Source organism: Ctenopharyngodon idella, chromosome 8 (genome assembly GCF_019924925.1).
Source record: "Ctenopharyngodon idella isolate HZGC_01 chromosome 8, HZGC01, whole genome shotgun sequence".
NCBI classification, from domain to species: Eukaryota; Metazoa; Chordata; class Actinopteri; order Cypriniformes; family Xenocyprididae; genus Ctenopharyngodon; species Ctenopharyngodon idella.
This window is the reverse complement of record NC_067227.1, coordinates 10,956,416-10,971,321: the sequence shown is the minus strand read 5'-3', so window position 1 is coordinate 10,971,321 and position 14,906 is coordinate 10,956,416. Positions and strand designations below refer to the sequence as shown.

Here is a 14,906-nt window from a genome sequence, read left to right as displayed (position 1 = left end):
CATTAAGCTCAAGAAATGACTGCTGGTTAAACATTCCCTTGTGACACATGAATGACTAATTGACTCCATATGAGTACTTTCCCCTTTATGTTTGTTCAGCCATCATGACAACAATAAATGCACCATGGTCTTTTATAAAAACAAAAACACATTAATATGGTTATATAAATATTTCCAAGTATTCTGGGCATTTCTTAATGTGATGGAAATGATTTGCACTTAAGAACAACACCTTCCATTCATTAAGACCATTTAAAACGCTCGCAGTGGTCCATAATGGCTTTTTAATTTTGAACCTTTTGATATTTATGGCTTGCCTGTTTTGTTTTTGTAAGTTATATAATAAAGTTTTAGCTTTACGATTGCTAGCCAGTAGTTAACTGCAAGAGATCCGGTTGGTCTATGTTGACATCACTCAAATTCATCATGTTTTAACTACACAAGGTATTTGTAAACAGTATAGTTTAATGATAAGCAACCCTGTAGAACCACTGTAATTTAAAAGATAAAACATGCCGATCATACTAAGTCAGATGCCCTAGAAATGCATGCACACAAAGGCTCATCCTGTGTAGTGATAATGATAAGGTAGGGGTCCCGTCCTGACAGAATCTATGAAGCCAGGCTGTTAAAATGCAGATGTTTTGGCTTCTCACACATGGCACTCATACTCACAAAGCCTCAGGCACAAAACACAGCATAACATGTTGGTGAGACATTAGACAAAGGTTCACTGTATTGGCTTTGCACTGGAGGGCTGTGCAACTGTATTCGTTTATTGGAATGTGATCTACTGTGTATATTAAAGTGGCTCTACGAGGTACATTATACAAGGTACAGTTAATGTTTTTTTTTCTTGTGTGTGTGTTCAGAAATGAGTGCATGTGTAATACAAACATTCATTATGTGCCAGGATGATGATTTCATTTCATTATTTTGAAGTTTGCATGCAGCATGATTTTTTATTTACTCTCTCTCCACCTCTTTTCTACACTTTTCTCATTCCAAAGCGACTGAAGCACACACAAAAGACAAAAAGACAGTGAAAAGTACAGAGGCTACAATCATAGGTATGTGTTTAATCTTTATTTTAGCAGATATGTTGCATGAAAGCCAATGCATTTATGATAAAAATGTACTTTTTTTTACTGAAGATAATTGCATTTTTGTTTGTCCATGCAGTTTATATACACTTGACTTTAACTGTATTTTATTTGATCTTTCTCTCATTTTAAGTAAATTTAGTCTGCTCTGAAATGTAGTTACTTAAACTTGAAGGGTAATAACAATGTAAAAAAAAAATGGGAGAGCAAAAGTTAATATAGCCTAGTTATTTCTAATCAACATAAAAATGTCTTTATGATTTTGATATTATTCATGGGTTTTGAAGATAGGTCCCACTTTATATTAAGTGTCTTTAATTACTATGTGCTAACATTTAAATGAATAATTTAATACAATGCACTTATTGTGTACATTCAAATTTTTTTCATGGTACTCATTAAAAAAAAAAAAAAAAAATCCTGAATGTAATTAATTTTTGCAATCAATAATTACACTGTTGAGCCTTTCCGGTTACCCCTTATTTTAAGGTGTCTGTGTTTTGCAATACAACATGAACAACACAATAAATAAATTGTATCTAGCAATTATTTTGTTTGATGTACATATAATAGTTAAAGACACCAAATATAAAGTATGACCCATTTGTCTGACAAGTTAGTCAATTAGACACATCCATAAACATATGCTTAATCCATAAACACAATACCCCCCCTCATTAAACCAAATTAATACCGCAATGCATGTTCAAACAAGAATGTAAGCAGACATATTACTGTACATTATTGTAGTGTTTTTTAATATCGCCCCAAGAGGTGAATCTGTCACCAGCACCAGAGCTGGATTTATCAATCATCCTGTAAACTGTACCGAAGCTTCCCTTAGGCAAAACTCACTTCTCTCCCCAAAGGAAAAAATGATAACATGTGGCACACTTGCCCAGACCTGAGAGAAATTTCATGATTTCTGTTTTAACTAGAACTCTGCTCTGACAGATATAAAACATAGCACATGCAAATAAAGATGATGATTTCTTGTAATAGTTTGTATATGGAAACAATTGTCAGGAAGATATAAGATGCATGTCTGTGCCTTGATGCTTGTGAGCTGTAATAATGTTCTTCGAAACTGTTCATATGAAATACAAGGAAATGTTATGTGCCTATACTGACTGCATATAGTGGGGCCGAAAGTCTGAGAGATGGGATTTTAAACTTCTGAACATTCTAGAATAAATAAATATTATGACACGAAATAAAAAAGAATGTTCAGGGTCACTAATCAATCAATCAACAATTACCCTCGCACACCTGCAGGTGATAGATAGGTGCGTAGGAAAAAAGACCAAAAACAAGTCAAAAATCAAAAACGAAAAAATCCCTCACACTATCAATACTTGCACACGTATCAAAATAGCTTTATTCACCACATTTCTGTCCCTTGACCTTAATCAGGCATATACAAACAATCTATTCAAACACAATCTCATTTAAAATCAACACATGACCAATCACTGTGATGATCCATCATTATCACAATTGGTGACGTAATACATCATTGTATCTCCATCATCATATAAAAGGGTTACATTGAAAAAATTTGGAGTGTCTATTTACACTAAGTGCAAATAGCATCCCTTGTTGGCAAAAGCTATTTACACTAGCTCCACCCACTAATGTTTGGTTGGGCCACTCAAGTTTTAAAAAAAGATGCGTGGAATTCAACGTCTTCAGTGGCGCGGCAGTAATGAGTAATGGCCCTTTCACCCTGAACCCAGCAGCAAGCGCAGCGCATTCCGAATCCTGTGTGAAAGGGCCATAAGGCTTGCAGACCTGGCTTTTAACGCTATCAACGCGGGTTTGAATCCGCCTTTTGCCGAGCTCCCATTTACTTTCAACAAAAATGAAAATAATGTTTAATAATATTAAAATTGTTTATTGGGTAGGGTTAGGGGAAGGTGTAGGGACGGTTTTTATTCTCCCAATAAGACAGCATCCATTTAATAATCATTTACACTCTATGATATTGTTGCATCCTGTTAAAGTACAAAAATACTGAGGTGCAAATAGTATCTGCCAATATAAACTATAGATAGCATCTAATTACTAGCCTATTTATTCTTAATGCAAAGAACTGATACATTTAGCCTACATAGTGTAAATAGAATCTATCGTTATTTTCACCTAGTGTAAACAGCATATCGCTAAGAAAATGCTGCTATTGTCACTTAGTGTAAATAGGATATATTGCTATTTTCACTTAGTGTAAATAGCATCTACAGCTATTTGCACTTAGTGTAAATAGTATCTATCGCTAAGAAAATATGCTATTTTCACTTAGCGTAATTAGCATTTATCACTATTTGCACTTAGTGTAAATATAATCTGTTGCTATTTGCACTTAGTGTAAATAGCCGCTGCCTTGAAAATTTACATATTACATAAACAGATAGAGACAAAAAGGAACATCAAAAAATGATCACTTTATAGCATCACACTGAACAGTTCTTCATCGTTCATGTCCATAGACTAATAAAAAAGTAAATAAAATGTGACACTGATCATGTGATTGTTTGTACAGTCAAATGTTCTTTCTTCATTGAAGCAGATGCTCTATAACAAGATCATCATCATCATCATCAATAATAATAACAATTATTAATTATTATAGTAATAATATTGTTAACGATAATAATTTAAATAATTTGCATTGAAAAAAATATGAATTTATTACGAATAAATTGAGTGTGAATTACATATAAAAATATGCATTTTTTAATGAAAAAAAAAAACGAATTTAATTATAAAATTAAATAATATAAAAATAATAATGGTAACTATTTGGTAATAATTTAAACAATTTTAATTAAGAATTCTGAATTTATTATGAATAATCTATAATGAAAAAAAATAATTTAATTGTAAATATTGTTAAACAAAATAATAATAATTGTTATTTGATAATAATTTAAAGAATTTCTATTGAAAAATTATGAATTGATTATGAATCATTTCTAATGACAAATTACTAATTTAATTATTTAAAAAAAAATGTAAAAATGAAGTTTTTTTTCACTAGTGGTCTCAGAAAGTGTATTTGCATTTGTATTTGTGTCCTGACAGGCAACTCATAGTGACAATGAGAGGCTGGATTTTTCTGCTTTTGCTGGCAAGGCTTGTCAATTTTTCCATGACACAACAGACCAACTCTTTGACCTGGCTGAGTTATTTGCGCAACCGAGCCTACAGTCATGGTTATGGCCGTAGTCACAATAACAATTTCGGCTCTCTAAGAACAGAGGATGAGCCTTCTGTGCTGGACTGCCCTTTGGAGTGTGAATGTCCTTCTACCTACCCCAAAGCAATGTACTGCAACAACCGCAGGCTACAGCATGTGCCATTCGTACCATCTCATATTGAGTATGTATACTTGCAAAATAACCAGATCACAAGCATCACAAATGGCGTCTTTGATGATGCTCCAAATTTAGCTTGGATCAGCATGCACACCAATAAACTGAGCTCTGACAAGATTGGTGAAAATGTCTTCGCCAAACTACCGAACCTTGAGCGCCTCTTTTTACACAACAACAACCTGAGCCGTGTTCCACAGGGTTTACCACGTTCCCTACGAGATCTACACATGAATCACAACAATATTTCAGTAGTTCCGGTCGACTCTTTCCGTGGAATGAGCAACCTGACGGCCCTGTATCTCCAAATGAACGCCATTGAAGACCTCGGTAATGCACTTGAGGATCTGCTATCCTTGACTCTGTTAGACTTGCGAGGGAACCGACTAAAGAAGATTCCAGAAAGTCTCCCACCAAAGCTGAGCCAACTCTACCTTGAGTACAACCGTATATCCAGCATTCCTGCTGACTTTCTGAGCCAACGGCCTGAGCTGCGCTTTGTACGGCTGTCCCACAATCAGCTCACTAATGGGGGAATTCCAGCCAACGCTTTCAATGTCAGCACACTTGTGGAACTCGATTTGTCCTTCAACAAGCTGGAGAGGATTCCCACTATCAGCACCAGTCTGGAGAATCTGTATCTCCAGGCCAACAAAATCAAAGGTACAGAAAACACCTGGAAATGTTACACATAAGACCATAAGGCATGTGAGCGGCTTATTTCCAAATCTTCTCCTGAAGAAACCTACAAAAAATATTTTTTTTGAAAAATAGTTTTGAAAAATATCACAGATGGTCTCCAAAAAGAATAATTTGTTTCACACATTTCATGAAAACCTACTGCATTCCCACTAATGTACTGCTCTGACAGTTTTTACCTGCATTGTAGTATTTGACATGGTCATTCTAATGCAAACCATTCATGTCCCCATTTAGGCTCTGTTTGTGTTTGGATAAGACAATAACATACTGCTTTCCCTACATTTCCCAGAATTTTCAGTGAGCAGTTTTTGCAGAGTTGTGGACACAAAGAACTACTCTAATCTGCGTGTACTGCGACTGGACGCCAATGAAATCAGCGCCCAAGACATACCCACTGAAGCTGTACTCTGTCTGCGTCTGGCAACCAACATCGACCTGTAGGCCTGCCAACAAGTCATCCACAGTAACCTCCAGTCATATGACCATTGACAACATCTTGCAAATAAGAGTTTAGGTATCATTTGTATTATCTATTTGATAGTCATGTGATTTTGCCGTGTTTTAATAAAGAAATCACCCTACCAATATCAACAGAAAAGGCTAGGATAACGATTATAACATTATAAAGTCATTTGATTTCTTTAGGTGTGAACAAGCCTTTTTAAATGTAAATTTCTGTTCTGTTTATATCCATTTTACTTCTCAATCAATAATGACAGGAATGTTAAATGTAGGTGTGATGGGTATGCAGTAAAATGTAATGATTACCCAGCTAACAGGGAACGTTCTCAGAACTTTAGCTAATGTTATGAGCAAGCATTCTTCTAATAATGTTAACAGAACATATGTTCAGACTTATCTGTTTAATAATGTTCTCAAAATGTTAGCACAAAAACATTATTTATACATTGTTCATGGAACTTTTTTCTGAAACATTTTAGTTGCATGTTTGTCTGTTTTTTTTTTTAATTTTTTTTTTTTATAAATGTTATTACTTTTTCAGAGAACATTCAAAAGTAACATTTCCATAATGTTTGAAAAATGATAAAATGGAATGTTCCCTCACTGTGTTACTGTGTGCATAACCCATAAATAAATAAATAACATAAAATTAAAAAAAAAAAAAAAAAAAAAACTGGACGTTTTAAAAGTTTAGAGAACATTCAGAAATAATGTTTTCATAACTCAAAGGCAATGTTAGCAAAACGTTCTTAGAACATATTTTGTTAGCTGGGTAGTTGCTTGAAGCAAGCGTACTTGTATACTGGGTGCAAGAGACATGATTATTTTATTATTATTTTAAAATATAGTAAATGCATGGTACAAATAATAGCAAATGCATGGTACAAATAATGGTGAAACTTGGGGTCTTTGCTTTGTAATTATATGTCATGATTTCTGGCAGTGGAACAAGATAATATGCCTGAAAGTTAATCGCATTAAGATCACAATTTGAGAAGTTAAATGAGGATGACCAAAAATATAAGTGCGTGAAAACTGAGGAAAGTTTAAATTTAGAAATTCAATTCCTCTTAGAATGTTATGAAGACCTTGAGAAGCTCTTTATGGACTAGCTGGACCAAAACAGTTTATCTACACTACAACCTGGTCAAAGCTTGCATCACTGCCATTGCCATTTATCTAATAACAATAAAATTTATAATAAATAAATAATAGGGGATTTCTTTCTTTCTTTAAAAAAAAAAGAAAAAAAAAGGAATTTATTTTCTAAACCTCACCTTGTCACAGTAAATATGTTTATGGTGATGCATTGTTGCTTGGGAATTTTTTGAGCTATCTTTAATCAGATGAACTTTAGCATTTACCCCTGAGAATGTGCTAATCCCAGTCATATTCATTAGCTTTAATAAACAGCCTTGACCTTCAATGAGAGCTGAGGGGAGCTGGCTCCGCGAGGACAGTGTTAACATTAATTACTGGAGATGAGTTTGTCACACACTGCCCAAAGGAGCTGATGAAATGTCAACATAACCTGGCGGAACATGAACATTCAGTTTAAGTCCTGCTCTGGGGTCTCTGAGCAGTCACACCGAAGAGAGCAACTTCACCCAAACATTCAGTCCCAATCCCTATAAACCTTTTTAATTTGATTTGAAGTCAACAGTTAAAGTCAGTGTAACTTATTGACATTACTGAAAAACTGTGTATGACATGAAAGCTGCTCTCCACCATTACTAAACCTCTAATTTGACAAACATTGAGCAATTGTGCATTAAATAAATATCAAGAAATCTAAAAGTGCAGAGCTCATACATACATAAAAGAAATAAATGTTGTTGAATAAAAATACTTGTTGATTCATACATGTTTGTTTAACCTCTGAGGGGAGTACAAATTATTCAAATATGTTCAGGTACAAAAATGTGAATACTGAGAAAAAATGAAAAAAAAAAAAAAAACTAAAAGGTAATTCTGACTTTCATATACATCACAAGAGCAGATAAATGTATATATTTATACCATGGTCTGTCTGAATTCTCGATTCTGATTGGCTGAAAGGTGTGCAATAAATAAGCAATATCACACGAGTAGCTGTGCGATATTGGCTGTATATTAGCACGGCTGTGATTTGGCCATAGATTGGCTATGGCCGAATCACAGCCGTGCTGATATACAGCCAATATCGCACAGCTACGAGTGTGCTATTGCGTTTATGCAACAGTTCGACGGCACAAGTGTGTAAATAAAAAAAAACAACAACAATGGAGTGTCTCTAAAAATCCTCTTTCGTGCAGAACTACTTCCTTCCGCCACGAATTCAACACAGTTAAGCATATATCGTCAGTGTCAGGCAGAAACCACGTAACTGTATTTCCTAATTTAGTTATTGGTCACCCTTTACGCCTGTATGTGGGTTTTACAAATATTTAACGAATGAAAAGGATTTTAAAGAGCTTGTGACAAAACCTTGTAACTCCATTGGATCCTCAAACTGTCAGTCAATCCTCATAAACCCTCCCCACCTCCATCGTGAAGTGCCACACGCAGTTTGGAGATCTCAACTTCTTTGCAATGCAAAGGTACATAAAGATCTGATGTTTGAAAAAAAAAATGACCACTTCACTCAACGGTTCTGTGTATCACTACACAACACCCTCAGCAACTACTCTTAGCAACGTAAACTGCATATTCTCAATTGATATTGTTCATTGAAGCTCACTGTATTATGTAGAAGAGTGTTGTGAGAAAAAGATTGAGTGAGCGAGTTTATTACCTGCATTCAGATTTAGCATTTTCTTTCAGGTCAGTCCTATGTTCATAATAAAAAATCTGTTTAAATATCCTATGTATTATCTTGTCCTTTTAACATTTAAGGGGTTTTCACATGACTAATAGCGCTAGTCAAAGCATTTGTGAGTTTTGTTCCGTGTTCACAACAATTCAGTCTTTTCAAAATAAAAGTCTTCGCTACTGACTGACACACTCATTTAGACAGTCTTTGCTGCCATCTAATGGTGTGATAATGTAACTTCTGTTGCTGTTCACGGTAAGGGACTATTTTTTCTGGTGGAAGGAAGGCTTTTAGAAAAAGTTTACCTCATGAAAGTTGCATTGATACATATTTCTGGCTTTAATATTTGTATTGTGTGGTAACCATTTTATAAAAGCAATAAGGTACTTGATGCTAGTGCTGTATCGTGAATAAGTCACGGCTGAAGGGCGTTGTTGGGCACGATGTGAAGCGGAGCGGATTCACGATACAGCACAGCCTCTCTTACCTTATTGCTTACGAAGAGTGGAGAAGAGTCTTCGTCTGATATTTCCCGTCTAGTGTAGCCAATGTGCTATGCTATATAGAGGATCTAAGTTAAATACAGCCTTGATATTAAATTATCAAATTTAACATAGTACAATTCGATTTGCTCTGGAACAAGTAATAGATTAATAAGACCAAAGATTGCCCATTTTATGTACCCAAAATAAGACACAGCGGCAAATCCTCGAAGCACTAACCAAGATGAAGCTGTTCTCGGCGTGTACACAACCCCTGAACGGCCGCTGATGATCCTGGAGCTCGCATCTCTGAAAAAGTCTAAACAAATTGTAAAATATGCGCTATGATTAAATATGAGTCACGTATTTTAAGGTCTAAACAACTACATTCTCGCCCAAAAAAAAAAAACTCTTAAAACTACAGTTCATGGTACAACAAGTGTAGTATTCGCAAAAAAATATGGTGGAATTGCTCGGCCGCCATGACAGTCGCTTCAAGCGGAGTGATACAAACGGTAAAAAGGTAGGAGTGCTGTTATCACTAGAATATTGCATGGCTATCAGCCAATCAGAACCAGAAAGAACTGTTGTATAAAACTGTTTAATGCACAGGTAGTTCCAAGTCAGTTTACGCACTACTTGCCTGATTCAAAGCAGGCAGAATGCTAGATCTAATGAGCCGTAACTGATGAAAACGGTCAAATATTGTGCTGCAAACATCAATAACAGTTTTAAGTTGTCAATGCTGGTAAATGACCATGGTATAAGCAGGATAATCCACAGCTAGCTGTGCATTAAATGATTTTAATGCACTTTGTGGAGGCAACCACCCCTGCACATCCCTATTTAATGCACAGCTAGCCACGGATTAAACCTTACATATATAATATTGATGCAATATATATACACACAAATTTCTTCTCATTCAGTATGATACAAGAATAGATAGCTCATACTTGAGGAGGAAAAAAACAACCATTTTATTTAGAGGCCCAAACTGGCAAAAATATACAAGGGATAAATAGGGAAGGAAATGAGGAGGTACCGAGGGAGGACAGATGGGGTAAATTAACCAATAAACAGGTAACAAGAAGGGCGGAGTAAAGACAATAGACAGGGGAGCACATGGCACATAGAAACAAACAAAACAAAGCCATGTGTTCACATAAAACATCTCCACTTCACAAGTGTTGCTGGTATTATTCATAAAATACTCACACAAAACATGACAAACACGCAGCCAATAAGAGCTCTGACTGTGTCCACACAAAAACACAACAACATGAAATCATGCAGCCGATGAAAAACATGAGCTGCGTGCTACACAGAACATAACACAAGAACAGCTGACAAATGAACACAGATCAGGCGATCAACAAAAACACGAGACAAGAGCGCATGTGTTGAGTGTTCATTCACTGATCACAACAAAAGACAAAACATGGAACATGAATGTCCCTTACACTGTTACTCTTTGAGTGAGAAAAGACCATCTGGGTTGGTTTAAAATGCTTTGAAGGAGAGTGGACGAAGTTAGTCTTGCGTGTTCTGACGTCATTCCTGCACCACTCTGTTAGTTTGACCATCTTCTCTGTTTACGGATGTGACGTAACCATGCAAAGATAAATGATGTTAAACTGACATTTCCCGTGAAATCTGACCCTAGAGCTCAAATTATAAATCCGGTTCACAAAGCTTCCCTTTGTGAATCAGAGTAAGACAGAGGCAGTTTTGATTTTTTTTAGGTATTGCTCAACAAAAATGTATTATTTTTGTTATTTTTTTTTTTAACCCAAAAATCTGTACTGCAGCTTTATTTTCTTTTGAGAAGAAAAAAAACATCATAAAAGTTCCAATATCTTACAGTAGCTTTCTCAGTTTAACGTATCCCATTAACAATACTTTTTTTTTTTTTTTTTTTCCTGGTCCTCCAGTAGACAGTCACCTGATTAAGATTAAAAATAACCAAAAGGTTAATTTGTTTTTAACTTGAGTGTTGTTTGCTTCAACGTCCTTGTTTTTATGACTTAAGGGACTCAGTGATGACATTATAGTAAAGCACATGAGAATATGGCAACAATCAAATTGCATAGCTCAACAATAATATAAGACCATATTTCATTTAAGTGCATCCAGAGGAACTATAGAGATTCCAGAGAAACACGTTCAATATCTTTGATGTGCAGATCAGCCAGCTGTGCAAGGCCTCCATTTTTTGTTTTAAGTGGTTTCCCAATTATAGCTTGAATCATATTAAATTATTATTAAATTATAATTATAGTTATATGATATTTAATTACCAGGATATTTAGGTGAAAAAAACAAAACAAAAAAAACTTTACAGTTGTGAAATGAACAGTTCAGAATTTAACAAACGCAAAGATTTTTTTGAGGAAGCCGTTTTTAAAAACCTCACTGTGGTTTTATTTGCTGTCATTATCAATTCTATCAATAGCTTGCTGCTATATACTATCTTCAAGAATCCTGTCTTCACTCAGGAGCCCCGCTATATCCTCTACATGCAGCTGATCATCAATGACATCATTACACTGTCTATCTGTGTGATTATGTTTGTGTTAACTTACTTAATACCAAACTTGAATGTTGCTATCTGCTGCATTTTCATCCTCATTGCAAGCAACGTCTACAAAAACACGCCACTAAACCTGGCCGGCATGGCTATTGAGCGCTTTGTGGCCATCTGCTACCCTCTACATCATGCACGAATATGCACCGTCCAAAACACCAAAATCCTGATCGGCATCATCTGGCTGATGGGAGCCCTGCCTGGCATAGTGGACCTGTTTGTGGTTTTGGCTCTTCATCCACTCTCCTTCTTTACCACTAGCCGTATGTGCCTCCAGCAAAATGTGTTCAATTTTGAGTACAATATAATAAGCAGCGCTGTTTTTAACATTGGCTACATGTGCTCAGTGTGGGTGCTGCTCTTCTACACTTACTTCAAAGTGCTGTTCTCTGCTAAAGCAGCTGCTTCAGAACCAGCTCAAGCACAGAAGGCAAGGAGAACCATTTTACTGCATGGGGTCCAGTTACTGCTCTGTACACTGTCCCTGTTCACAACGGTCCTGGATGGGGCCTTAACGGCTCTCTTTCCTTACTATCGGTCAGTAATCTACTTCTGCACGTTCATTCTCACCAGCATTTTACCACGTCTGCTGAGCCCTCTCATATATGGCATGAGGGATCGAAAGTTTATGAAGTACTTGAAGAGTTCACTGATGTGTGGCTCCGAAAAGAGAGCCGTTGATCCTTCCGATTAGCAAAATATTAATTCTCTGACTGCAGTTGCAAAAAACAAAAAAAACAAAAAAAATATCTGTAAATGATGTGTATTTCAGCATAGACATGTAGTAGATTATATAGTGAGCAATGTTCAACCAGTGTTACTTTGTATAAAATCCACAAATCATCAAAATTTAAAATTGTATTCAAATGTAAGATGACTCACAAAATAATACTTCCATGTGTAAAAAAATATAATTTTACATAATTATCCCAATGTGAGTTCAATCTATTTAATAGATCTGTATGTAACTTTAACTCACGTAACTTTTCTTTTAACCAACAGAGTGCTGAGTCTCCTCAGTTCAAGCAGGTTGTCCTAGCAGAGTAAAAACACATGTAGTCTATCATGTTAAATATGAGCATGTACTTTTTTTGTTTTCAATGACTTTTTGTTGTAATTTTAAACAGTTTATCTATTGTTCTAGTTAAAACTAACTTAATTTTTATTAAATGTTTTGCTTGAAAAGAGTGACTGTAGTGCCTTTCTTATATCAAATGAATGCCATTTGCTTTGATATTTAGTATTTATTGCATTCACTTTCTAAATTTTAACTGTGGCTAAATACTTGTAGGGACAATATTTATAGATTTATCTCTGTAGCTATAAAGCCAGAAGGTATTTGCTTCCGTAATATCTTTCTTTTCTACTAGCTGCTCTCAAGTATAGGTTCTGTCTACCAGCAAAGGCTACTTTTGATTACAAAATTTTAACCTTATAAAAAGGTATTTGGATACTTAAGCTACATTTGAAAATCTAACTTCTTACGATACAAAACATAAAAACAAGTGGCATACTGTTGCTTATAAGCCATTGTACAAAGTGAAGCTCTGACAAAAAAGGTCTAGCATAATTAGCTTTGTATAAAGACCTTTTTTTCCAGAGCTTCACTTTGTACAATGGCTTATAAGCAACTCAAGCTGCCAACTAGCACAGTAACAACAAGGTGTAGCTCGTCATATTAACTATGAGCAATTTCGCAATACTGTCTTTGGCTGACCTAAATTGACAAATGGGACAAACCATGAGGACTTTACAAGTATGACCGCAGCAGCCATCGCAAGAAGGCAAGTGCACATTAAGGCCACCATTTTGGACAAGAGCCATACATGTAGCTGAAGGAACTGTTTTAAATCTGTATTGTTTCACTGGTTGAAATTCATGTGCTTCCAAGGCAAGTCAGGTTACTGTAACAATGGTATATATTAGAGCTATAAAATCAGACTGAAAGTAAAAATAATTCATGTCCAAATCACAAAGCTCCAGTACTGTCGGTATGTCAGTAAAGCTCAATGATGTTTGACACAGTCCACCACTTCACATTTATACAGTGTAGAAATGCATATACTGCATGTACATGTATAAAAATAAATATACTGTCACGGGTGCTGGCAGGAAGCGCACGAAGACAAGATTCAAACAATAGTGATGTGACGTTTGACACCGATGCTTCGAAGCTTGTATCAAAAAAACGAAACATCTCACAGTGAAGCACTGTATCGGAACTTGATTCGTTTTGCCATAACCACGTGATCGGTGACGTCCGAAGCTTCGTTTTCGCACACAACCACGTGACTGCTTCGTATTCTGATTCACATAACGTGAACCCTTGCGCAGATGTGAAGTGTCATTTGCTTTTTAGCAAAAAAATATGTCATAATACGAATAAATATTAACATTTGCAGTTTTGTGCATGTTCAGTTTGTATTTATTCCCAGTTCATACTTCATTCTATGACAATATTCATTTATTTTGATAATATATGCCCAAGCTTGCCTATTTTCTTCCAAAGAATTTATTCACAGACTCATTTATTCAAATAGTGTAAGTAAAATGACACGTGAAAGACTTTTTTTTATTTATAATAATAATTTACATTGTTTTATACGCTTTTCATAGCACAGACTGATTTATTACATGAAACAGTCCAAAAATAGCTGGGTCGTCTGGAACGCAAATGCAGTTTTTTCCCACCTTTTGACCACAAGATGTCATTAGTGTGCACCGTGTTGAAAAGCTACGAGTAATGAACCTTTTTACGATACACTTGAGAGGAAGGCCTCGGTGCTTCACAAAGCTTCATTTCGCCATCACTATCAAACAATATAGTCTTTAAGCCAAGCATAGGCTATACAACAGGACAACTCAGGGAAGCAGACATAACGCACCTTAACAGACGAGAATGGAGAAAGAATGAGGGAGAACAGGGACTAAATACATGAAGCAAACAAAGGATGTTAACAAGGTAATTAATAGGACACAGGTGAAGGAAATTACCAATTAGAATGAATGGGGAAAACTAGGTCAAACTAAGGCCCTGTCCACACGAACACGGGTATTTTTCAGCTTTTTCTATGCGGTTTGGCCGTTTGTCCACACGCAAACTCAGTATCCAAGAACTGAAACTGAACTTTTTTGAAAACTCCGGCCAGGGTGAAGATTTTTAGAAACTCCTGTTACAGTGTTGTCGTGTAGCCGGTGAAACCGGAGATTTTGGCCAGTGACATCGGAGTGCGCGCTGTTATCTCCTTTGTTTGACGTCAGATTCTGCGCCACTATCTTCTTTGTTGACGTGAGGCGAGTCTGTGCAATGAAGGACGTAGCCAAAATTGTGCTGCTAACAGGGCTTATACAGATACATGCACTGTCTGTTCTCCCATTATAATGCAGAACAAAGGCGTCAGAATGCTT

At 35.8% G+C, this 14,906-nt stretch overlaps 2 protein-coding genes across 2 annotated transcripts; both read left to right on the top strand.

Moving 5' to 3' along the window:
• Positions 1–4: 4 nt before the first annotated feature.
• LOC127517921 (fibromodulin-like) lies at positions 5–7,559 on the top strand. Its single transcript, XM_051904133.1, has 4 exons — positions 5–834; positions 1,011–1,070; positions 4,185–5,137; positions 5,466–7,559. The coding sequence occupies exons 3-4, from the start codon at positions 4,201–4,203 to the stop codon at positions 5,615–5,617; spliced, it is 1,089 nt and encodes a 362-aa protein (XP_051760093.1). The 5' UTR covers positions 5–834; positions 1,011–1,070; positions 4,185–4,200; the 3' UTR covers positions 5,618–7,559.
• Positions 7,560–11,262: 3,703 nt separating this feature from the next.
• On the top strand, positions 11,263–12,236 carry LOC127517866 (odorant receptor 131-2-like). The gene has a single exon (XM_051904018.1). The coding sequence runs from the start codon at positions 11,263–11,265 to the stop codon at positions 12,190–12,192; it is 930 nt and encodes a 309-aa protein (XP_051759978.1). The 3' UTR covers positions 12,193–12,236.
• Positions 12,237–14,906: the final 2,670 nt, after the last annotated feature.